At 36.6% G+C, this 26,027-nt stretch overlaps 1 protein-coding gene across 7 annotated transcripts in view; it reads right to left on the minus strand.

Annotated features, from left to right (window-relative positions):
* Positions 1-26,027, minus strand: part of LOC127848086 (uncharacterized) — a 55,815-nt gene that overhangs the window by 8,761 nt on the left and 21,027 nt on the right. Inside the window, exon 1 of one of the 7 annotated variants that reach the window (XM_052380384.1) lies at positions 18,122-18,390. The exons of 5 other annotated variants lie outside the window; for them this stretch is intronic. In XM_052380384.1, coding sequence (XP_052236344.1) covers positions 18,122-18,278 — 157 coding nt within the window. In that variant the 5' untranslated portion in view covers positions 18,279-18,390. Of the gene's footprint in view, positions 1-7,274; positions 7,860-18,121; positions 18,391-26,027 lie in introns of those variants that run through there. One more of the 7 variants, XM_052380377.1, reaches the window with a different exon arrangement.

Consider the following 26,027-nt stretch of genomic DNA (forward strand, 5'->3'; position numbering starts at 1 on the left):
TTCTTAAACGTTAAGTCAAAATGCAAAGAAGAAAAAATATTTATAACTGTAACAGACATATCGGTTTGGCAAAATTTTCAAAAGGAATAAAATCGTTGCACGATAAAACAAGAGCACCGCCTTGCGGGTGCAGACCGCTCATCTATTTTCTTTTTAAAGGTGAAGGGACTCTCATTTTCAATCACAAAGGAGGGAGGGGTGGAGTGAAGAGCGGTGCATTGTGTGGGGGTGTGGACATTTATTACATTTTCTTCCAAAAATGCGAAAAAAAGGAAAAAAAAATCGGGGGGGGGGGGGGGGTGGGTGGGGGGGATTCTTGGGTGCGATGGTTGGACGGTATTTCAAACATAAAATAATAAAAATAAATATTTGTGTTTTTTAACCGTTTCATAAAAAAAATGGGGGGGGGGGTGAGGTGGGGGGGGGGGGGTATAGTGTGAGGGTGTGGTGGTAATTTGTGAGATGATCTTAAAAAAAAAAAAAAAAAAAAAAAAAATAGGGGGGGGGGGGATTCGGGTGGGGGGAGGGGGGGTGGGGGGGATTCTTGGGTGCGATGGTTGGACGGTATTTCAAACATAAAATAATCAAAATAAATAGTTTTGTTTTTTAACCGTTTAAAAAAAAAATTGGGGAGGGGGTGGGGTGGGGGGGTATAGTGTGAGGGTGTGGTGGTCATTTGTGAGATGATCTTAAAAAAAAAAAAAAAAAAAAAAAAAAATAGGGGGGGGGTTGGGGGGGGGGGGGGGCACGGGCGATGGTTTGGGTGGAGTCTATTGTGGTATGTCAGGTAAGAGTAGTTTTGTCAAAGTATCAATCAAATCTAATCATAAATAAAGAAGTTATGGCAATTTTAGAGAAATTTAATAATTTGACCTTGAGAGTCAAGGTCATTCAAAGGTCAAGGTAAAATTCAACTTGCCAGGTACAGTAACCTCATGATAGCATGAAAGTATTTGAAGTTTGAAAGCAATAGCCTTGATACTTAAGAAGTAAAGTGGATCGAAACACAAAATTTAACCATATATTCAAAGTTACTAAGTAAAAAAAGGGCCATAATTCCGTAAAAATAACATCCAGAGTTATGCAACTTGTCCTTTTACTGTACCCTTATGATAGTTTGCGAGTGTTCCAAGTATGATAGCAATATCTATGATACTTTAGGGGTAAAGTGGACCAAAACACAAAACTTAACCAAACTTTCAATTTTCTAAGTATAAAGGGCCCATAATTCCGTCCAAATGCCAGTCAGAGTTACATAACTTTGCCTGCACAGTCCCCTTACGGTAGTTAGTAAGTGTTGCAAGTATGAAAGCAATAGCTTTGATACTTAAGGAATAAAATGGACCTTAACACAAAACTTAACCAAAATTTTCAATTTTCTAAGTATAAAAAGGGCACATAATTCTGTCAAAATGCACGCCAGAGTTATCTAACTTTGCGTGCCCAGTCCCCTCATGATAGTAAGTAAGTGTACCAAGTTTGAATGCAATAGCATTGATACTTTCTGAAAAAAGTGGACCTAAACGCAAAACTTAACCAAAATTTTCAATTTTCTAAGTATAAAAAGGGCACATAATTCAGTCAAAATGCACGCCAGAGTTATCTTACTTTGCCTGCCCAGTCCCCTCATGATAGTAAGTAAGTGTACCAAGTTTGAATGCAATAGCATTGATACTTTCTGAGAAAAGTGGACCTAAACGCAAAACTTAACCGGACGCCGACGCCGACGCAGACGCCGACGCCAAGGTGATGACAATAGCTCATAATTTTTTTTCAAAACATAGATGAGCTAAAAAAACACACAACGGAAATCCGTGACCTTAATATCATGTAGAAAAAGCCAGACAGGAAAGGATCGAGGCGGAAGTGTCAGCGGATATCACAGATTAATCAAATAACAATGCGCCAAAAAGTGAATAATGCAAACGGCATCCTTCATTGACAAGCATCTACCATGTTCTTGGCAAGATCGTACAGATATCACTGACATAGTGAATCAGGCAGGTAGCCCACGAACAACACGTGACCACGTGCATTCTTACTGCAGTATATTTTCTGTTGTGTGCAGTGCAACTGCATGACAATTATAATATCGAAGATTGGAAACATCCCTTTCTGCCTCTTTTATAAAGATAAATAGAATTTTAGAGCAATCTTACATGCAGATATAACGTCGCTATAGGACGGTGTTGACGAGGACTCATACCGTAATTTTAACATTTGAAACATGCAATAATTTTATTTAAAAAACAAATACTGGTAAATGTGAAATATATCCAGGATATATTAAAAATAAATTGAATGTAGTGTATGGATGACTCTACATTCTGACATTACTACTACATTAAAATTGAGTATTGCAGAGTAATCTTGTCTTATAATACGCCTTTCATCGACCCAATCTCTTGCACGACGGTTACATTACATTCACCTCTGTGTTGGGCTCAGAACGGACTATTGTTATCAAAGCGTCTCATTTATGTCATGATCATTCCAAGCGTTCATCATTGAGGTTACAGAATACTAAACCATCATTGAGGTTACAGAATACTAAACAATCTCTTGCACGACGGTTACATTGCATTCACTGCATTAAAGAAAACCATCTCATACCATGATATCTTACATCAGTCTTTATTCATTAATATAAAATTGATATGGTTTTTTATGCTTAGAAACCAACATACATACACACGTCGAAGCAATTCCTAACGTCACTCAAAAAAAATATGTTCAATTGTTTACATGTGTGAAGTGCGTGGAATGATTCGATCTGCGTAAATGGGCAATAAATTAGTTCCATAGAGTTGCATTAAAACTCGCAAGTTTTTGCACGATTTATCGTACATTTAAAAGTCATATTTCTTAATTTAATGCATGCGATCTTAAATATCCAATCAAATATACGTTGAATGCGTTTGTTCGGTTTTATCTATTTTATAGACAAAATGGAGGGCTGAGCCTTTCGCAGAGTTCTATGTGAGAGCAAGGAACTAAAATTCTGCGTGGAGGTTGTCATCGACCCAAGACCGTTTGACAGAGATCTTACATTTCTTGGCGCATGCAAATTATAAATCATATAAAACCATACCTCACAGTAAAGGCTATTTAAAAAGGTTACACTCAACACTTTAAAAACAAACGTCGATAGTCCAGCCATGTTACCTTTATGAATATACAGGGCTCAACATTAACAGTTGTCCTATTGCCCCTGGCAAGTAAAAGTTGGGTCCGGGCAAGTAATTTTATAATCTAGTTGCCAGCCCAGGCAATTGCAAAAAAAGAACAAAGAGCATTTAATTTAGACTTTAATTATACTTTTATCTGTAATCATTTTGTTAAATGTGCAAAAATAAAGAAAGATTTTGTGGTGTATCATTTTGATCTTTATTACCAAAATATGAGGTTTACAGTTAATGTGATATTTCATGTTTGGGCAAGTGGCTTTACGTTCAGGGCAAGTGGATTTTCTAAGTACTTGCCCGGAAGGGCAAGTTGGTTTTTAGGTTAATGTTGAGCCCTGATATACATGCTTAAGTTCACGACAAAAGGGAAAGTATCATACCCGAAACGCTTCGAATAATAGATGAACTTGCTAGAATATCTGTCCTTGCCTTGTCAAATGACGATGAAATATTGAGCCCCCCTGATCTTGTTTTTAAAAATGGCGAATGGCGTGCTACTTTAGAGCTCCGATCAAGATGTGTTTTTAATCTCCAAATGATTTTAACAGTAATATCTGCCATGAGAGAAAATAGTTGAAACAACAAAAAGTTATACGTTGAAAATGGTTTACATCGTCTTTTTACCGAGGCTTCCACAATTATACCGGTAATATGGAAACTCGCGCCTTACCACTGATTTCGTGCCACGGGTACCCATCACATTTGAAAACGTAAGTGGTGGCCCAGCATTTTTGCCACAGTCCGTAGTGCCAACTCCGGTCGATGTCGTGGGGCGGAGGCAGGCGCTCCACTTCCGTCACCCAGCCGACCGTATAGAATCCAAACATGTGAATCAGCGTCCCGGCCAAAGCGAAACCGAATGCGACCACGGCGGTGACGCTAGCGTTTCTACAGCAGCCACAGGCGTTCCGGCGCCGCTGACTTACGGTTGGCGGTTGCTCGGGCACTGGTTGAAGTTGCTGCGGCGGAATGTAGTAGTGCGGACGCATTTTTCTTTACAGTGTATCCAGGTTGTGTAAGGTATCGATGGATGGCGAAATTACATGGGCTATTTTAGTCCTGTCGTTAATTCACAAACTGGTCACAAAGATTTTCATTTAGACGCTGAATACCTCTTTTGACTGTTCTAATATGCAATTAGAACATTAATGCTACTATATGGTATTAACAATTCGAAGTGACAATTAGTAATAGTCCATAATTGTCCATTTACAGTCGCTAAATCTAATAATTACGTGTACAAGTCAAACACCCCATGGGAGAAAGGTGACACTTCACTAAATTGGTCAATCAACTTAGCTCAATTAACGTTGAATTGTTTTTACAATGGGATGAATTCTGAACCAGCGTGTCTTACTTAAAAAACACCGAATACAAAACGTGGATTCAAGCTGAGCTTTTTAGTTTATTCAAATGCGATTGACAATGTGCCAGGAAACCGACACACAAACATTAAAGAGGTTGTTTCAACTTCAGAACTATCGTGTACTGCGAATCATTGAACTGCGACCACGCTCTTTTTGTTGTAGTAAACACAAAAAGGGTATAATGTTTATTCTATTTCCCAATAGTTTTACCATATTTTAAAGTTTGCGTGAACCCGCTCTGAAGTTATTGCTTTTATCATTTTAATAATATCCTTTAGCCAAAGATGAAAGCAAAATGCCTTTTCCAAAGCATCTACACTTTATTTGCGGTGTTCACGTACTTTTTGTAGAAAATACATTCGCAAAATGATTTTAACCGAACGTCTTTATGCCCTGAGATTGTTAAATATTTGCATATTAAATGAACCCATACAATATATAAAAACATACAGTTTAAATTTCAAGTAAGACCTTTGCAAGGTGGGACATTGTATAGAAATCAACAGAAGTGATACTTAAGGCAAAGCATTCTACTTCAAAGAGACCGTGCGTGCCCGATCCATATGTCACTGTCCAGAATTCACCCACAAGGGCGATCACTGAGCTTGCTAGAACATCGACCAAGCATCCAACACACGCGCAGTTTTGTCGAGTGGTTTCCGAGCATTACTCATTTTAAACCCTGCCACCATAACAAACCATGTGATGGTAATAGATTACATTATTTTTATGTATAAATACGTTGTTTTTTTGTTTGATGACGACGATTTGTCACTTCTTTAGGCAACCTAGGTGTCTAAAAAGTCAAATGAGGCATAAAATTTCATTGTGTTTCATGAAATAACTCGAAGTTACAGCTTGAAATCCTTTCAAATCTGGAATAATATTTAGTTTTAATTGTAGAGTTTACCTTTAATCTTTAGCGGATGCACAACTGCGAGGTGTTTGGCAAACACCGTGTATTTTATAACAACAAACATTCTAACGTTCAGTTTTAGGGACTGTCCCTTTTTATAGTGGTTAAACATTTACTGTGAAATACAATAGTTTTATAAAACATGTAGGTTAAAACGTACTCCGCAGCTAGACATGTATTGACACATGGAATATCGTTCCCTCTTTAACAAACGTATACACATGTAATATAAATTAATTGTGTCGAAGAAAAGCTTTTTTAATTATTGACTTTAAGAAACATACGTGTTACAACAATTGATGTCTAATCGCTTTATTGCATCTTTTTATTGAAACTAGTTTTTTATGTTTCTATACGAGTCGTGTTTTGAGAAAACTGGGCATGATGCATGTGCGTAAAGTGTCGTCCTAGATTAGCCTGTGCAATGCGCACAGGCTAATCAGGGACGACACTTTCTGCTTTCATGACATTTTTCGTTTAAATGAAGTCTCTTCTAAGCAAAAATCCAATTTAGGCGGAAAGTGTCGTCCCTGATTAGCCTGTGCGGACTGCACAGGCTAATCTGGGACGACACTTTACGCACATGCATTAAGCCCAGTTTTCTCAGAACGCGGTTCAATTAATTTCAAATGCATGCGATGTAACATCACACTGACGCGCTGTGCGTAGGCGGACACATACAAACATGGGCGGCTATGTTGTAGGTACATCTCATACACGAGCCATCGCGCTACACTGATGTTTTCTTAGCGCTTGCAGCATCCAAATAATTAAACATTGAACAGTGGTCTCCCCTTTCTCACAGAATGGTAGAAAGGTTCAGTTTAAAAGTGCACATTATTTTCCATGAACGGCTTTTTGTACGTTGTTATTTAAGGATCTTTTTCACAGATTGACGAAATAAAAAGTTTTAAACTGTTGAAAACGATATAGGAATGTAAAGTGCTGCGGTTGTTTGAATGTATATTGCGAGAATACGTGGATTGCTTATTTAAAGTATAAAATGTTTAACGAATTGTTAAAGCCCGGATGGCCGTGTAATTGAGGCGATTGTATTTAATCCAAAGTGGTTCGAGACAAGGTGATATTAACGTTTTAAAATCTCTCTTAAATTGTGTTATTGTTTAATAATTAAACAATTTAGTTCCGATATTTATGTTAATCAATTTAACTAATTTAATGAGGAGCTTAATGAAATGCAAAAAATTGTGCACAAGTCACTTTATTACACACACCACCTAACACAATACTAACATATAAAAACTAACCAATCAACAATACCACAATCACAACCAAAGCCAAATTTACGAGAGTCCCAACAAAATACGTCTTCATCAGACCACATGACGATGTCGATCTACACTGCGTATGATATCACCAACAACACACCTTTAACAACCGCCACCATCAGCAGCAGAAGCAACAACAACAGCGGAGAATCTGTTTACTCATTCCATCTTCCACGCATCCCCTGACGATATCGACTTACACATCTAACAACATTACCTCCAGCACCACTACCGCCACCACGACTATCATCATCAACAGCAACATGGCCGCTTACTCATGTCATGTTCCACGAATTCTTTGAAGATGTAAACCTACAAAACAAAAAAACAGAACCACCGCCACCACCACCACTTTCATCATTATCAATAAAAAGGCAGCCTACACATGCCATCTTTCAGGAATACCTTGATGATATCACGTTGGTCCACCTACACAAAATAATAAATAACCACAGCCACCACAATAACTACCCCCGCCACCACATATATCATCCTCAACAACGAATAGCCCACTTACTCATGTCGTCTTCTAGGAACTCCTTGATGATGTCGCTGAGGTCCACCTCCGAGCAGACGGTGGTACCGAGGAGCCGCCTGCAGGTCTGCCACAGACCCGTGTGCGTGAAGTCGTTGTCGTACCAGTGCGTCGTCGAGAACCCGACCACGTGCAGCACGAACGATGCCAGGGCGGCGAGCGCGGCCAACTTTCCCACTCCCGTGCTGGTGTTGGACGATTCCGCCATTTTTGGGTTGCTGTTTTTTCTTTTTCTTTTTTTTCCGAATCGATAGCTTTGTATCAGTAATGTGATATTTTTCTCGCCTTTTTATTTAATTTTTACTATTTAAACAAACTCGATGACTGTAACCACTGTTTATATTTTGCGTTTTTTCCAAACTTTTCTCGTACAATTATGGCACTACCAGTGCTTTATAAATTCCGTTTGACTTTTCTAGATTATATGAAAGTTATTATATCTGACTTACGTCTTGTGTTACTATTGGAAGTTAACACAACATACGAGAAATATAATGTTCCAAGTACCATAACACACATATATTTGAATAAAATAAATAACTGCGTTTGTAAACACAACTAAACCGTTTAATTCTATTCGAAGTACTGACAGCACAACTCAGTATGCATTAGAACGAAAAGATCACGAATCGAAGTAAAAACATAAATTATAGGCCTCGCATAAATTTCGTGATACGTTCATTGTTTACTAATAAATGACAACGTTACACGACCCTGCCCATATAACCAGTGGGCGCATGCGGAAGTGACATTAATCATTATCTTGAAAGACAAGAAAAACGCATTCAACCTTGATCGGTCAGCGCACTTATTAATTTTATAGCTCGTGCATAATTAACTGTACGCCTTCTGTATACATGTAGATTGATCAGTGAGTTATAATCTAGTAATATTTATTAGTAATAATAATAGCAAGTAATAAGATAGCAATAATATATGTCCGGAGGTTCCAAACCCGCACATTGTTTCATCCTTTTTTTTTGTTTTTCACGAATATGTATGAAAATTGTTTTGCCCCGAAATTTTGTCGTGGGGATGGGCGTGGGTACACATTCTAAAATACCGGGCGATGTACGTATTTCATGATTATTTACCGAAAACAACCGAAAAAGATAGACATTGATGAGACATGTTTTTCCCTAAGTAAAATGAATGCTGGTTGATCTAACATCTACACACAACAAGAGTATACATATAAGTACACACAGCATTAATACACTCATACGTGAAGAACTGATTATAGTTTTTAAATGCTTCATATATGTTTGTAATTCAGTCAAATTGTGTGCATTGTGTCTTTATTTATTTCAATTGTGTTTTTTTATACGCCCCCATTCAAAGTGAAACTCTTCATCTCCGATGAAAAACATGCTAAAAAGACACAACAGTTTCACACTCGCCTCTCAAATGAGTTTGTCTGAGGTGGCTTTATAGTTGGCACATTGTCAAGCACCAGGGCGTTTATACCTAAGGCAACGTTTGTTCTTATATTCAGCAATCACGCTCATATTGTACTTATATCATATAAGTATTGCAATTGCTTATCACGGTATCTTTTCACCAAAACATTGTCGATTGGTTTCAAAATTAACTTTTAAACATGTTAAAGTGTTAAACAAGCAGTAGTCCCAGTATTGGAATCGTGACCACTTTAAAGGGACCGTCAACCAGATTTACGAAAAAAAGAAAAGTAGTAAAATACCTTTTCTTTAGAATTATAAGTTTATATTGATTGAAATATCACGACTGGTATATTATATTACTTGAAAATGGTTGTTAAGTTTTCATATATTCAGTATATTCGGTAATACAATTTTACTGATTATGTCTACCTGGTAACTTCCAGTTAACTATAAATAACACAAGTAGATTGATCATCATCGTCACGTGGTAAACCCAGGAATTCAAAGTGTGCATGCGTAGTGAATTGTATATATTTTAAATATAAAATGATCAATCTACTTGAGTTATTTATAGTGTGTATATCGTTATGTAACCTATTTTCGCGATGTACTTTCGATTACACATTGCGAAATTTTATTACCGATCGGTCCCTTTAAAGGAATTGCATTCCATCCCTCAAGGTATCAATGTGAGTTCGCTTTCAGTCTGTCCGGGATCCGTTATTTCAACGCTATATGTTTAATAGGCGAAATTCTTATTATATTTTGACCAGAAATATCTTTAATGAACGTCTTTGGCGCATTCAATTATTATCATGCACACATGGAATATCAATAATGGATTCTTAATGTGTTTCCAACAATTACATGAGAAATACTATTTTGATTGATTAATAGGAATAATTCCACCAATATATTTAGCCTCATCGCGATGATTCCAGATACTTTTAAAAAAGGCATTGTCCGGAAAACCAGTAAAACAGGAATGGTCAAAGAACGCGCTTATTAATATTTGAAATATGTACAAATATGTAAAGATAAATCGCGTTTTGTCGATTAACTTAAATGTGTTTTTTTTTCATGTCCACTCTTCTTTTCTTCGTTTGTGTCTTATCAGATATATGATCAAATCGCCCCATGGGTGCAAAAAGTACCATGTGACCTTTTTGCACCAATGAGGCGAATATATTAATGCGAAATAAGCACAAGATCTGGCACAACATCCCGTTATTGATATAGCCTTGTAGGTTCGATGCAGCTAAAAACTGCGCAGACAGAAGCCATTCTTGATCTTTGATCTCGTTTATATAACTTATTATCTATTACCAACATTGATATAAATAAACTCCCTATATCTTTTTTAAAGATAATTCTTGTTACTGTAACCGATTGTACTAGACCATGCTCATGTAAATGATGTTATCGGTCTATTTGATATCAGATCTCAACGAACAAATACCAGCACCCCTTGTGAACTGCATTAAATGTGTTGCTATACATATCCAGGAAATGAGACGATACTCTAAGCTATATCAAGCGTTTTATCGAATTGACATGTAGTTTCTGTAAACTAATTGGGCCGTGCTCTGTGAAAAAGGGGTTTGATGCATGTGCGTAAACAGGCTGTCAAGTAACCTTTTTTCAAAAAGTAGGAAAAAATAGGAACTACTTTTGCAAGAAAAGTAGGAAAAAAGTAGGAAAAAGTAGGAACTTTTCCCTCAAAAGTAGGAATACATAATACTAATTTTTTTAGACACAGGTCCAGGAAACATAGCTTGAAACAGAGCAGGAGTGCCATCACATGTTCTGTATGGATACCCACTTGAAGCTACCTTAAGGCCCCAAAAGATTTCAGCCTTTTGTACCTGTTCCTTATGTGATGAATGTACTTGCATACAGATAGATTTTTCCCCACCACCCTGAGAGCTGCTTGGCTTTGGGGCACTTCCAAACAAACGCTTTTGTGAATTATCATGCATGTATTTCATGTTTTCCTTGTGTTTTTATCCATCTGCATGAATTATCAATTAATTAGCACCAGAATTACTACAAGATGGACTTCATTCAGACAGTACAATATCTTGCAAACTCATTGCCGGTATCTTTCTTGCACCACAATCCAAGTGTTTTTTCACTGTTGTCCCACTTCTCCATCCATGAAGGGTTAAACTTTGTTTTCCCACTAGGCATTTTAGCACTTATAGTGTATCTATGATAATTAAGTTTCAAGCAAAGCTACCCTGTTAAAGAAGTATACATGTAATTAGATGCTGTTCATTTTGGTGTATCATCAAATAAGTGGTTAGAGGTCTTCTGTGTATCGAAATGGTAATATATTGTGCATGTTATATCCTTAAGCATGCCAAATATCAAGTTGCTATCTTCAATATTGCAAAAGTTATGGCCCATATTAAAGTTTGCGGACGGACACACAGACAGACAAACAGAAGGACTGACAGTACAACTGCCATATGCCACCCTAACGGGAGCATAAAAATGTATCAGGGCGTTTAGGCTCATCTTTAATTACTTAGCATGATGTACCTATGATATCAATAGAACATCATATCCGTTGTCATGTACACATGTAATACAGAATTTATTACATTATATTTGTAAATGATGAAAACTCTGCAAAGCATCAGTTTTATTTTTTTCCAATAACTTGTGTAATAAATTCCATATTACATAACCACTCATACAATACATGTATCTCTATATCTCTACATTCCAAACAGCAATATCATGTAAACATGCATAAGGTTTGGTCAAATTGTTGTCAATGGAAACAAAATAAAACTGGAATAAACAATGCTCTTGCATCACTGGGAACTGTGTAAGGTAGTGAAGTCCGCAGTGTACAAATGCTAAGGAAGTAAGCAAGGCACTATTGTTACTTCAAAAAAACTTGTCAATAATTTTAAAAGTTACATAAGAAATAAATATTTATGCTCCTGAAGAGGTGCTAGCAGACAGTCAGCATGGGTTGTCAGGTCTCATCTAGATGAATGCACATTAACAGGGATACAGTCATGCCATAGATTCATTTATCCTGCAAGTTTACTAAATAAACTCTTTAAAAAAAATAATTCTCCATTGAAAATGAAAAAGTAGGAATAGTAGGAAGATTTGGTAAAAAAATAGGAAAAAGTAGGATCCTGATGAAAAAGTAGGAAATAGTAGGAAAAAGTAGGAAAAAGTATGACCGCTTGACAGCCTGCGTAAAGTGTCGTCCTAGATTAGCCTGTGAAGTCTGCATAGGCTAATCATGAGCGACACTTTCCGCCTAAACTGGATTTTGCTAAGAAGAGACTCTCTGTAAACGAACAATACCATGACAGCGGAAAGTGGTCAGTCAGATCTCGAATTGTCCGGTAGATTGATGCAGTCATTTTTGTAAAACATAAAAGGGACCTTTTCACAGATTGTGGTATGTCTTCAATCGCTTAACCCATTGATGCCTAGTGGACTCTCCCATTGTTCTAAATTGGATCAATTTATTTTCAAAATTAGGGATCTCTAGTATATGTATTTCTATATTTATAATATTCCTTGCAGAAATTCTTTTAAACAAACAGCGAAGACCCAGATGAGACGCCGCAGCATGCGTCGTCTCATCTGGGTCTACGCTGTTTGCCAAGTCCTTTTTATAGACGCTAGGCATACTTGGGTTACAAACCACTCTGTCATCTGTGCTTACATGGTATGCCCGTAATGTCACAAATTATTTTCTTCAGTAACATTAAATAGTTTAAGCATTTCTTGTATTGAGATTATAATACTTAATTGTACTGTCCAAAAATATTTAGTCGTATCGCGGTCGTTAATCACAGGCGCCTCCTCTTTTTTCGATTTTAGCTAAAACATGTTTTTGGAACGCAATTAACCCATTTATGCCTAGTGGACTCTCCCATCCTTCTAAACTTGATCAATTTATTTTCAAAATTAGGGATGTCTAGTATATTTATTTCTATTTTTAGAATTTATCTTTCAGAAATTCCTTTACGCAAACAGCACAGACCCTGAGACACCGCATCATGCGGCGTCTCATCTTGGTCTAAGCTGTTTGGCAATGCCTTTTTTTCTAGACGCTATGCATAAATGGGTTGAACACATTCGTTATTGGTGTTTTCAAGACGCGGCATACTGAGAATGCAGTGACAAGATCTGCATAGAGACTGTGTGCTTTGTGACTAGCGTCCAATATGCATTTACTTTACGCATTTTATGTAGCCTTCTTTGTGATTTCATTTTGTTTTATCAAATAACGCTCACTAGGAAATGTAACTCTGTAAAGTGAACGCGATTTGTCGACCTTCGCCTTTCCTATATATGGCTCCGTCAGTTTATTTGCAATTACCAAATGTATCAGCTAGCGATATATTACTAAGTGAGGAATTCGGAGATATTCGATGTACAACGTTTGAGAATGTATTTAAGTGCAACCTGTGCACTTAAGATTTTTCCGTTTAAAAAAACGCAAATAGATAATTGCTTTTTTTCCAGTTTGTTTCTCGTTTGATGTTTTGACAATTAACTTATTAATTAATGAGGCGGATGAAGTCGTTTCTTCCGGAAATGAAATCATCATAATACGCTAGTTTGTTCCTACTCTGCACGTTGTACCAAGCGCCTTCCGTGTCGAATTTGCTAAAAAAAGTAACATGCAATTTCTTCAGGAAACGCCACTTGGTAAGAACGTGAACAATATTTATAGATCTTTATGTTACATACGTATCTTCGGCAGTTGTATTTACTGAAATATTTTTTCAAAATGGCGTAAAACCCGAAAGCAATCACCATTTTACTTTGTTGGATCAAACAGACTGCAAAAGTTCAAGTTTTTGTTTATTTTATGCTGCAAAATCATGCCAACAAATGAAGTTGTTTTAGGTAAATAACAAGTTACTGGTTGTCCCAGTTTCTATAAATATTTAAAGCTTAAGTTTGTGAACGATAGGATAAAAATGAATCAATTTATAGTAATAACAAATGTTTCCAGAACAGGTATTCAGTCGGAAAACGTCTGTACTCCCGAATAGACGAACATAAACAGCGATAGTACCGGTATATAGTTGGCGCCAACTGTATGTGGAGAGTAATGAGTTTTGAAGTATGTATCACGAGTAAAACGTGTGCTCATAGAGTGGTCCTATAACGTTGTGAACATCAAAAGGAACATTGAATCCACATGAAGAGTTCAACTTCCGCAACACAGATTAGTCAGATAACAGTAATAGTAGTACAATATAAGCGTGAAACACCCACTGTTTCATTAACATACAGAATGTCGCAGTAATTACAAATTGTGTATTGCTTCATTAAAAAGTCTCAGTAATGTTAAGTGCCGTGTTACAGTCAGTATGCTCGAACAGATCCGCCAATGGCTGTAACTCCGATGTAGATAATCTGAATGCCCTTTAAACGCTATACATAAGCAATTACATGTAACATATACGCCCAGTTTTTACGTTGAAAGTACCATACATATACGATTATCAGAAAGTAGTTCCCATGTTACATATAGTATCTGACAATATTAAGGGGTTTCCAGCCATGTTGTTATTTCATGTAGAGCCCATTTTATGTCAGAAAACATCGGTTTATGCACCAAAAAATCGATTCGAATCGTGCAGCTTTAAAGTTTTGGTAAATTGACAAAATTTAAAAGAAGGTGTTTTATATTCGCAAATGTTCGTTTAAGTTATGCTATTTGTGAGGAAACAGTAATACTGAACATTTACCTTGCTCTAAAATAGCCATTATATGCATCTTTTGACGATTTAATAACCTGAAAGTTATAAAGCGTTGCAACGCGAAACGATTTAATAATTTTGTGAAACTATGAGGATTTCTTTTATAAAGTATAAAATACATTCTTCATTGAATGAACACCGATGACTAAGGTGAGTGGTCTATGCGGAAGCCTTTTACTCCAGGACTCCATGGGTCAGTGGTTCGAGCCCTGTTGAGGGTTACTTTGTTTTTCTTTTTTTTTCAAATGTTATTCTTGATTTTTACTGGAGTTTTTTTTAGATCCAATGTTTACATTTATCAATATAGAGCATTTAATGAAAAACTTCAGTACATGCCAAAATCTGTGAACAGGCCCATTGAGTGTCCAGAAGCGGTAGCTGCTGTACAGGAAACATATATTTACTATAAAATGCTTAAACTAAGTAAAATAAAACTTCTTCAACTCGAAGTTGCATCAGTTTAACAACAATGCTCAAGTTGTCAAAACATTTCCAGTTATCTAGGTATTTGAAGTATAATCTTACAAGGCATATCTTTTAAAGACAAGACAAGACAAATTTATTCAGACTTGCAGTGTACATCGTCTAAACACTAGATATCATACAATCAAATATGTCAAAGAGATAAACATAGTAATAATTTAAACATAAGCAGCATCGTATACGGTTATGAAAATACTACAAGGTAAAATACTTTTTTTAAATATGGAGGATAACTTTTTGAAGTTAAGCAATAACATTAGAATTATTATTTCATCAAATCAGAGCATCTTTTACAAATTTTGCTAATTTAATTCGTTCAAATTTATTCGTTGTATTCACCAGTTGGTGTAATTTATAAACAGAAGGCCTAACATAATAACATTTATTTAAAGATATATATATACGAGGTTGATGTTTTATTGGTTTTTGATGGTTTAAACTATCGTCAATAAAATAAAAATAAAAACAACTTATGTCGCGGATGTTTTTTTGTAACTATTCTTAGCCGAATAACATCAACATTTCTTTTAACAAGACCCTACTCCGAGAATGTGGACGCCCAATTAAGACTACTAGTACTTGTAAAAACTAGGCTAGTGATCCAATTGTGCGTAACTCTGTTGATCACTCTAAATATTAATTAAACAAGACCCAACTCCGAGGATGTGAACGCCCAATTAAGACTACTAGTACTTGTAAAAACTAGATATGTGAGCCAATTGTGCGTGACTCTGTTGATCACTCTAAATATTAATTAAACAAGACCCTACTCCGAGAATGTGAACGCCCAATTAAGACTACTAGTACTTGTAAAAACTAGACTAGTGATCCAATTCTGCGCAACTCTGTTGATCACTCTAAATATTAATTAAACAAAACCCTACTCCGAGAATGTGAACGCCCAATTAAGACTACTAGTACTTGTAAAAACTAGATATGTGAGCCAATTGTGCGTAACTCTGTTGATCACTCTAAATATTAATTAAACAAGACCCTACTCCGATGATGTGAACGCCCAATTAAGACTACTAGTACTTGTAAAAACTAGATATGTGAGCCAATTGTGCGTAACTCTGTTGATCACTCTAAATATTAATTAAATATTGGATCGGCGATTCGCCAAGTTCTCATGTATAACAGTGATAGTCGATCAAAATAATACATCGGTATATGGTCTTTATACCACAATTCGCCGTATGTGTTAAATCTGGATTTTAATACTTTTCTTAAATACCTTCTGGGGTAAATATATGTTAATTGCAAAGTGGCAGTACAAGTAAATTTGTCAACTATGTTGATATTACGTCAATTACTATTACTATAAGCTATTCAAAGCACAAATCCAATACCGACACGAGTACAAGTGGTATAACCAAAAAATGAGTCAAAGTGTCGTACGAACAAAAAATACATTTTGTGATTCCCCGATTGCGTACTACTTTCTAAAATACTACACAACAAAGAAAGTCAACCAGCTTTTTGAGGATAATTTAACGCTTTTTGAAGAAAACACAGAACGTTTTCTATTTTGTTTATTTCTGGTACATGTATTCGAATACATAATCTTAGTTTAATATTAAGAAATACCCCTACAGCAATATCGTTCTTTTCTTGATAAAATTAATACCACCCAGTCCTTTGATTGTTATTGTCTAAGAGCTTGCTCTCGACCTTGGTTCTTTAATTGATGCTATCTACCGATGAAACATTAAACAACACTAACCCAGTTGCCACAAGCCTCTGTGAACATCATTATTCGCTGGGAATACGCTTTCAAGTATTAAGAAAAACATCAACACGAGTCGAAAAATTCCAAGTGGAGCTTCACCTCAACTACTAAGAATTGCTGAGCTAGGCAGGTAGGCAGGTATGTGTGCCTAGAGCATAGCACAGGCAACATAGGAGTTTAATAATCAGTTGTAATAATGCAAGAATTATGTTCATTTGGTCGTATTAACCCATCTATGCCTAGCGTCTAGAAAGGCATTGGCAACAGCGTAGATGCGGCGTCGCATCAGGGTATGCGCTGTTTGCTTAAAGGAATTTCTGTAAGAAATATTCTAAATATAGAAAAAAATATACTAGACATCCCTAATTTTTGAAATAAATTGATCCAATTTTGAAGGATCGGAGAGTCAACTAGGCATAAATGGGTTAAACAACCTAGTTTCGAAGTCTCATGCATTTTGTTTGAAATTATCCATCGTAAAACGTTTTATTTGTTAAGATATTTTAATGTCCGAGTCGCACAATTTCATGCGCATTTGACCTGTTTAACTTTTCAAAATTATTTTGCCTGGCAAAGTAAATAGAAGCAATTTATCAAAGAAAGTTTCATGCGCATTTATCAGGATGAAATATTACAGAACTGTACATGCCAATTGTACGTTGAAAATATGAATTCAACTAATATGAAACAATCAAAGAGTGATTATGTCTTTTTAGACAATTTAAAATAAACAGTATGCATGCATTTAATACTAAAGGGTTTAATGCGCATTTACTTTGTGCTAATGTCTTGTGTCTAAATATCAAGAAACTTTCATTGCATCATCGGAAAAGAACTTTTTTCATGGCCAGTATCTTAATTTGGAAGCGCACTATATGCGCATTTTGCCTTACTAAAAACTCACTCGAAGGTAAAATCGAAGTAAGTTTCATGCGCGTTTCACCATAATTAAAGTATTAGAAAGTTGAAGAAGAATGTTGTGCATATTTAACCTCATCAATTAAAGTGAGTTGTACAATTGAAATAAAAATGCATGCTCAGTTTGGCTGGTTGAATGATAATAAATGTAAAGTGGCCAAATATAGTTTCCAGTTCATTTTTCTCTTTTGAATAAACATCCATAAAAATCGATAAACAGAAATTACAGTTTTGCGCGCCCTTTACTCGTTTAAAAAACTCAATTATTACTGGTCAAATACATAATACAGTTTAATTGATTGAATAAAAATCAACTGAAAGTTGCCATATATAACATACAGTTTTTTCGTGCTTTTTAATTGATTGAATAGGTTTCGCGTGCATTTTACTTGAAAGTGTCATACATTTTGGAAATAAATTGATCCAATTTAGAAGGATAGGAGAGTCCACTAGGCATTAATGGGTTAAATGATTTAATAAACATCAAATAAAAATAGCAAAAACGAATTTAACGCAAATAGAGTTCATGCGCATTGTTACCTGGTTCATTCGCATAGCTCCAGAGGCCGGCGGACCAATTATACCACGCTATCCATGAACTGGTCGCGAACCCTATAAGCTGCAACACGACCCCCACAATCACAAGAATTAACGTGGCCTTAAGAGCGGTGGAAGCAGCCTGAAATCCGGTGGCCATAGTTGAGCCTAAATTGAGTGTGCGCTCGTCAAACTTCTATCCGCGCGATGAAAAGTTGAATAGTCACTTTTTCGCGCTTACCGACGATATATTTTTTTACCTAGGCGCCTTTCTGCATGCACAGGCGAGCACTCAGCTTGGGAGTTGCAGTAATTCAATACTATACGGCTACACGCGTTTCGTGCTCAAATATTGTGAAGCTACACGAGCAAAGTACGCTGGGTGTGTTGAAGAGCTCGGGAACACTTCGGGCCATGGTTGATTGTTTTTTCTCAATGATTGCAGGTTGCATGTCACCGAGTATTTACTTCCTGGCAGCACATGCACGAGGTTTTGCAACCGAAAACAGTATATCCCTCCCGGTAGTTTGAAAATAATGAGAATGCAATCCCCATTCTATCTTTGAACAAGATGTGTTTGTAAAACAATATGTGCCCACCCCCCTCCCATATATTTGACCTTTGACCTTGAAGGATGACCTTTCACCACTCAAAATGTGCAGCTCCATGAGATACACATGCATGCCAAATATCAAGTTGCTATCCTCAATATTGCAAAAGTTATGGCCAATGTTAAAGTTTGACGCAAACAAACCAACAAACAAACAAACAGGGCAAAAACAATATGTCTCCCAGTATAGACTAGGGTACATAAAAAGTGCATACACGCACCGTATTGTGCAGTATTCATGCAACAGAACTTTCTTTGTTCTTTATAAAGTAAATCGTGTAAACGGTTTACGATCCTCTTTAACATGTGAATGACTGCTTATAACTTAGTTTTAGGATTTTCATGAAGACGACTTTATGTAAGATGCGCATTGTTATTAAACTTAATTTGGATCACGAATATTGATTTACATTGATTAGACATTAAACGTATATATGCAGATGGTTTTCTACAGCAGCGGTTAACAAAACAAAATCATGGACATAAATATACACCCGTCATAAAAAGGAACCCGATGGGCTTCCATAAGTGTGTTGCTGGTTATCGACTTTTGACTTCAATTTCATGGAGAACACTCCTTTTTGGAAAGTTTCATGAAGATTCGGTTAAAAGTAAAGGAAAAAAAAAAGAGCTGAAACGGCGAAATTTGCTTGTTGTATAATCAAAGGGCAATTATTCAAAAGTGCCATTAATTGGCTTATTATTAAACTTTGCATTCATTTTAAGACAATATACATTTACAAAATACTTCTTAAAATGGCAGTGTCCGGAAAACCAGTTAAACAGGACTGGTCAAAGAACGCGCGTATACATATTCGAAATATGTACACATATGTAAAGATAAATCGCGTTTGGTCGGTAAACTTTAATGTTTTTTTATGTCCAGTCTTCCTTTCTTCTTTTGTGTCTTATCAGTCAGTTATATGATCAATAATGGGATGTTGTGCCGGATCTTGTTGCTTATTTTGCATTAATATATTCGCCTCATTGGTGCACAAAAGGCACATTGTAACTTTTCGCAAATTTCCCCATGGATGCGAAAAGATACAATGTGCCCTTTTTGCACCAATGAGGCGAATATATTAATGCAAAACAAGAGGGCCTTAAAGGCGCAAAGTCGCTCACCTGAGATTCAAAGGAACTGACCTGTTCTGTGCAGCCCAAGATGTCATAAGAACACAATGTTCTTACCAACTTTCATGACTAGTGAACACCCTGGCAGCCACATTTTTCAACAGAACAAGGTTTTACTATAGCCATATAAGGAAAAATGCCCCATCCCCTGGCTGCCATGTTTTTCAACCAACCGGCATCATTTTTAAACTCGTCAAATATATTATTAGGATGAATCTTCTGACCAAGTTTCATGAAGATTGGACAATAAATGTTGCCTCTAGAGTGTTAACAAGATTTTACTATAGCCATATATAGCCATATAAAGAAACATGCCCCGCCCCTTGGCAGCCATGTTTTTAAAGCAACCAAAACTATTTTCGACCACATCCAAGAAATCATTAAGACAAATCTTCTGATAAAGTTTCATGAAGATCGGAAAATAAATGTGGCCTCTAAAGTGTTAACAAGGTTTTTCTATAGCCTTATAGGGAAAATGCCTCGCCCCCTGGCGGCAATGTTTTTCAACCAATCAGCATCATTATTGAACTCTTCCAATATATTATTTGGATGAATCTTCTGACCAAGTTTCATGAAGATAGGACAATTAATGTGGCATCTAGAGTGTTAACAAGATTTTATTATAACCATACATAGCCATATTAGGAAATGCCCCGCCCATTGACAGCCATGTTTTTCAAGCAAACGTTACCATTTTCGAACTCATCCAAGATATCATTGAGACCAATCTTCTGACCAAATTTCATGAAGATTGGACAATAAATGTAGCCTCCACAGAGTTAACAAGATTTTAACAAGAGAGTTGTATTAGAAAGTATGTACAGGTTATCTTTCTTTAACAGACTGTTCACGTGTTTTCACTATATACATATAGAGAAAACTGTCCCACCCCTGGTGGCCATGTTTTTTCCACCCATCATGACCATTTTTGAACTCGTCCGAGATATCTATCAAATCGATCTTAATACAAAATTGCATGATGATTAGGCCAAAAATGTGACTTCTAGAGTGTTCACACGCTTTTTTACTACATTAATATAAAGAAAATGACCCCCCCCCCTTGCGGCCATGTTTTTTTACCAATCCGAACCATTTTTGAACTCAACCGTAGTATCCAGAAAGCAAATGTTCTGACCAAATTTAATGAAGATTGGACCAAAAATGTGACTTCTAGAGTGTTATCATATTTTTACTATATACATATAGAGAAAACTGCCCCACCCCTGACGACCATGTTTTTTTCACCGATCTGGACCATTTGCGAACTCGTCCGAGATATCAATGAAACCAATGTTTTGGCCACGTTTCATGATGATTGGGCAAAAATTGTGACTTCTAGAGTGTTCACAGTATTTCTATATAGCCATATAAGGAAGACTGCCCCGCACCCTGGCGGCCATATTTTTCAACGGACCGGAACCATTTTTCAACTCAACCAACATATCATTAAGACAAACATTTTGACACAATTACATGAAGATTGGGCATCAAATGTGACTTCTACAGTGTTCACAAGGTTTTTCTTTCTTTTGACCTAGTGACCTAGTTTTTGACCCAGCATGACCCAGTTTCGATCTCAGTCGAGGTATCAATGGGACAAATGTTCTGACCAAGTTTCATGAAGATCGGACAAAACATGTGGCTTCTGGAGTGTTCGCAAGGCAAATGTTGACGCCGCACGACGCACAACGCACGACGGACGACGGACAAAAGGCGATCATAAAAGCTCACCATGAGCACAGCTCAGGTGAGCTAATAAGCAACAAGATCCGGAACAACATCCCGTTATTGATATAGCCTTGTATGTGCGATGTAGCTAAAAACTGCGCAGACAAAAGACATTCTTGATCTTTGATCTCGTTTATATAACTTATTATCTATTACCAACATTGATATAAATAAACGCCCTATATCTTTTTAAAGATAATTCTTGTTACTGTAACCGATTGTACTAGACCGTGCTCATGCAAATGATGTTATCGGTCTATTTGATCTCAGATCTCAACGAACAAATACCAGCACCCCCTGTGAACTCCATTAAATGTGGTGGTATACATATCCAGGAAATGAGACAATACTCTAAGCTATATCAAGCGTTTTATCGAATTGACATGTAGTTTCTGTAAACTAATTGGGCCGTGCTCTGTGAAGAAGGGGTTTGATGCATGTGCGTAAAGTGTCGTCCTAGATTAGCCTGTGAAGTCTGCATAGGCTAATCATGAGCGACACTTTCCGCCTAAACTGGATTTTGCTCAGAAGAGACGCTCTGTAAACGAACAATACCATGACAGCGGAAAGTGGTCAGTCAGCTCTCGAATTGTCCGTTAGATTGATGCAGTCATTTTTGTAAAACATTAAAGGGACGTTTTCACAGATTGTGGCATGTCTTGAATCGCTTAACCCATTTATGCCTAGTGGACTCTCCCATTCTTCTAAATTGGATCAATTTATTTTCAAAACTAGGGATCTCTAGTATAGATGTATTTCTATATTTATAACATTCCTTACAGAAATTTTTTTAAGCAAACAGCGCAGACCCAGATGAGACGCCGCAGCATGCGTCGTCTCATTTGGGTCTACGCTGTTTGCCAAGTCCTTTAGACGCTAGGCACAAATGGGTTAAACCACTCTGTCATCTGTGCTTACATGGTATGCTCGTTATGTCAAAAAATATTTTCTTCAGTAACATTAAATAGTTGAAGCATTTCTTGTATGGAGATTATAATACTTAAGTGTACTGTCCAAAAATATTTAGTCGTATCGCGGCCGTTAATCACGGGCGCCACATTTTTTTTCGATTTTAGCAAAAACATGTTTTTGGAACGCAATTAACCCATTTTTGCCTAGTGGACTCTCCCATCCTTCTAAACTGGAACAATTTATTTTCAAAATAAGGGATGTCTAGTATATTTATTTCTATTCGCATCGTGCGGCGTCTCATCTGGGTCTACGCTGTTGCCAATGCCTTTTTTTCTAGACGCTAGGCATAAATGGGTTAATAAGACCAAATTTACATAATTATTGCATTATTTCAACTGATTATTTAACTCCTATGTTGCCTGTGCTATGCTCTAGGCACACATACCTGCCTACCTGCCTAGCTCAGCAATTCTAAGCAGTTGAGGTGAAGCTCCACTTGGAATTTTTCGACTCGTGTTGATGTTTTTCTTAATACTTGAAAGCGTATTCCCAGCGAATAATGATGTTCACAGAGGCTTGTTGCAACTGGGTTAGTGTTGCTTAATGTTTCATCGGTAGATAGCATCAATTAAAGAATCAAGGTCGAGAGCAAGCTCTTAGACAATAACAATCAAAGGACTGGTAAAGTAACTGCAAAAACAACATATTGGACGCTAGTCACAAAGCACACAGTCTCTATGCAGATCTTGTCACTGCATTCTCAGTATGCCGCGTCTTGAAAACACCAATAACAAATGTGTTTAACCCATTTATGCCTAGCGTCTAGAAAAAAGGCATTGCCAAACAGCGTAGACCCAGATGAGACGCCGCATGATGCGGCGTTGCATCAGGGTCTGCGCTGTTTGCTTAAAGGAATTTCTGTAAGAAATATTCTAAATATACAAATAAATATACTAGACATCCCTAGTTTTAGAAATAAATTGATCCAATTTAGGATGGGAGAGTCAACTAGGCATAAATGGGTTAAACAACCTAGTTTCGAAGTCTCATGCATTTTGTTTGAAATTATCCATCGTAAAACGTTTTATTTGTTAAGATGTTTTAATGTTCGAGTCGCACAATTTCATGCGCATTTGACCTGTTTAACTTTTCAAAAGCATTTTGCCTGGCAAAGTAAATAGAGTCCATTTATCAAAGAAAATTTCGTGCGCATTTATCAGGATGAAATATTACAGAACTGTACATGCCAATTGTAGGTTGAAAATATGAATTCAACTACATGTAATATGAAACAATCAAAGAGTGATTTTGTCTGTTTAGTCAATTTAAAATGCATTGCATGCATTTAATACAAAAGGGTTTAATGCGCATTTACTTTGTGCGTAAATATCAAGAAACTTTCATTGCATCATCGGAAAAGAACTTTTTTTCATGGCCAGTATCTTAATTTGGAAGCGCACTATATGCGCATTTTTCCTTACTTAAAACTCACTCGAAGGTAAAATCGAAGTAAGTTTCATGCGCGTTTCACCATAATTAAAGTATTAGAAAGTTGAAGAAAAATGTTGTGCACATTTAACCTCATCAATTAAAGTGAGTTGTACAATTGAAATAAAAATGCATGCTCAGTTTGGCTGGTTGAATGATAATAAATGTAAAGTGGCCAAATATAGTTTCCAGTTCATTTAACTCTTTTGAATAAACATCCATAAAAATTGATAAATAGAAATTACAGTTTCGCGCGCCCTTTACTCGTTTAAAAAACTCAATTATTACTGGTCAAATACATAATACAGTTTAATTGATTGAATAAAAATCAACTGAAAGTTGCCATATATAACATACAGTTTTTTCGTGCTTTTTAATTGATTGAATAGGTTTCGCGTGCATTTTACTTGATTAAAAAACACAATCAAAAGTGGCCATATGTACACTACAGTTTCGCGTGACTTTAACTTGATTGAAAACAACACAATTAAAAGTTCCAAAATAAACAATACAGTTTTGCGTGAACTTTAAATGCTTGAATAAACATCAAATAAAAGTAAGAAAAACGAAATTAACCCATTTATGCCTAGCGTCTATAAAAAGGCATTGGCAAACAGCGTAGTCCCAGACGTCTCATCAGGGTCTGCGCTATTTGCTTAAAGGAATTTCTGTAAGAAATATTTTAAATATAGAAATAAATATACTACAGTCCCTAATTTTGGAAATAAATTAATCCAATTAAGAAGAATAGGAGAGTCCACTAGGCATAAATGGGTTGAATGGTTTAATAAACATCAAATAAAAATAGCAATAACGAATTTAACGCAAATAGTGTTCATGCGCATTGTTACCTGGTTCTTGGCGACCCGCATAGCTCCAGAGGCCGAAGGACCAATTATACCACGCTATCCATGAACTGGTCGCTAACCCTAGAAGCTGCAAAACGACCCCCACAATCACAAGACTAAACGCGGCGGAAGCAGCCTGAAATCCGGTCGCCTCAGTTAAGCCTGAATTGAGTGTGCGCTCGTCAAACATTTTTCCGCGCGATGAAAAGCTGAATAGTCACTTTTTTCGCGCTTACCGACGAAATATGTTTTTTATCTAGGCGTCTCACAGCATCCACATGTGAGCAGGCAGCTTGGGAGTTGCAGTAATTCAATACTATACGGTTACACGCGTTTCGTGGTCAAATATTGTGAAGCTACACGAGCAACGTACGCTGGGTGTGTTAGAGAGCGGACTGCACAGACTAATCTGGGATGACACTTTACACACATGAATTAAGCCCCGTTTTCTCAGAACGCGTCTCATTTTTTCTGTATAACGCAAATCGTGAAAAAGGTTCACGTTCTTCTTTGACATGTGAATGACTGCTTATAACTTAATTTTAGGATTTTCATGAAGACGACTTTATGTAAGATTGTTTCATAACTTAATTTGAATAGCAAATAATAATTTTACATTGATTCGACAATAAAAATTGATATACAAGTGGTTTTCTACAACAGCGGTTAACAAAACAAAATCATGGACGTAAATATACACCCGTCATAAAAAGGAACCCGATGGGCTGCCATAAGTGTGTTGCTGGTTATCGACTTTGACATCGATCCATTTCATGGAGAACACTCATTTTCGGAAAGTTTTATGAAGATTCGGTTATAAATGAAGGAAATACTTAGTACGAGATCTGAAAGTGCGAAATGTGCTTGCTGTATACTCAAAGGGCAAATATTTGACAGTGCCTTTAATTGGCTGATTATCAAACTTTGCATCCATTTTATGCAAATATACATTTCCATAAAGTTTGGTGAAGATTCGAGGTAAACTGAACGACGTACAGAATGGAAACGGCGAATTTCGCATTGTTTATATAAACCGAGTACAACAACTCTGAAGTGCCCCTGATGCGAATTGACTAATTACCGAACTTGGCCTCCGTGTTATGCGCGCACACACATCCAACACGTTTGGTGAAGATCCGATTAAAATTATATTAGAGCAGAGAAACCCGCCCGCCCAACCCCCAAATCA

This window comes from Dreissena polymorpha, chromosome 10, assembly GCF_020536995.1.
Source record: "Dreissena polymorpha isolate Duluth1 chromosome 10, UMN_Dpol_1.0, whole genome shotgun sequence".
Lineage (NCBI taxonomy): Eukaryota > Metazoa > Mollusca > Bivalvia > Myida > Dreissenidae > Dreissena > Dreissena polymorpha.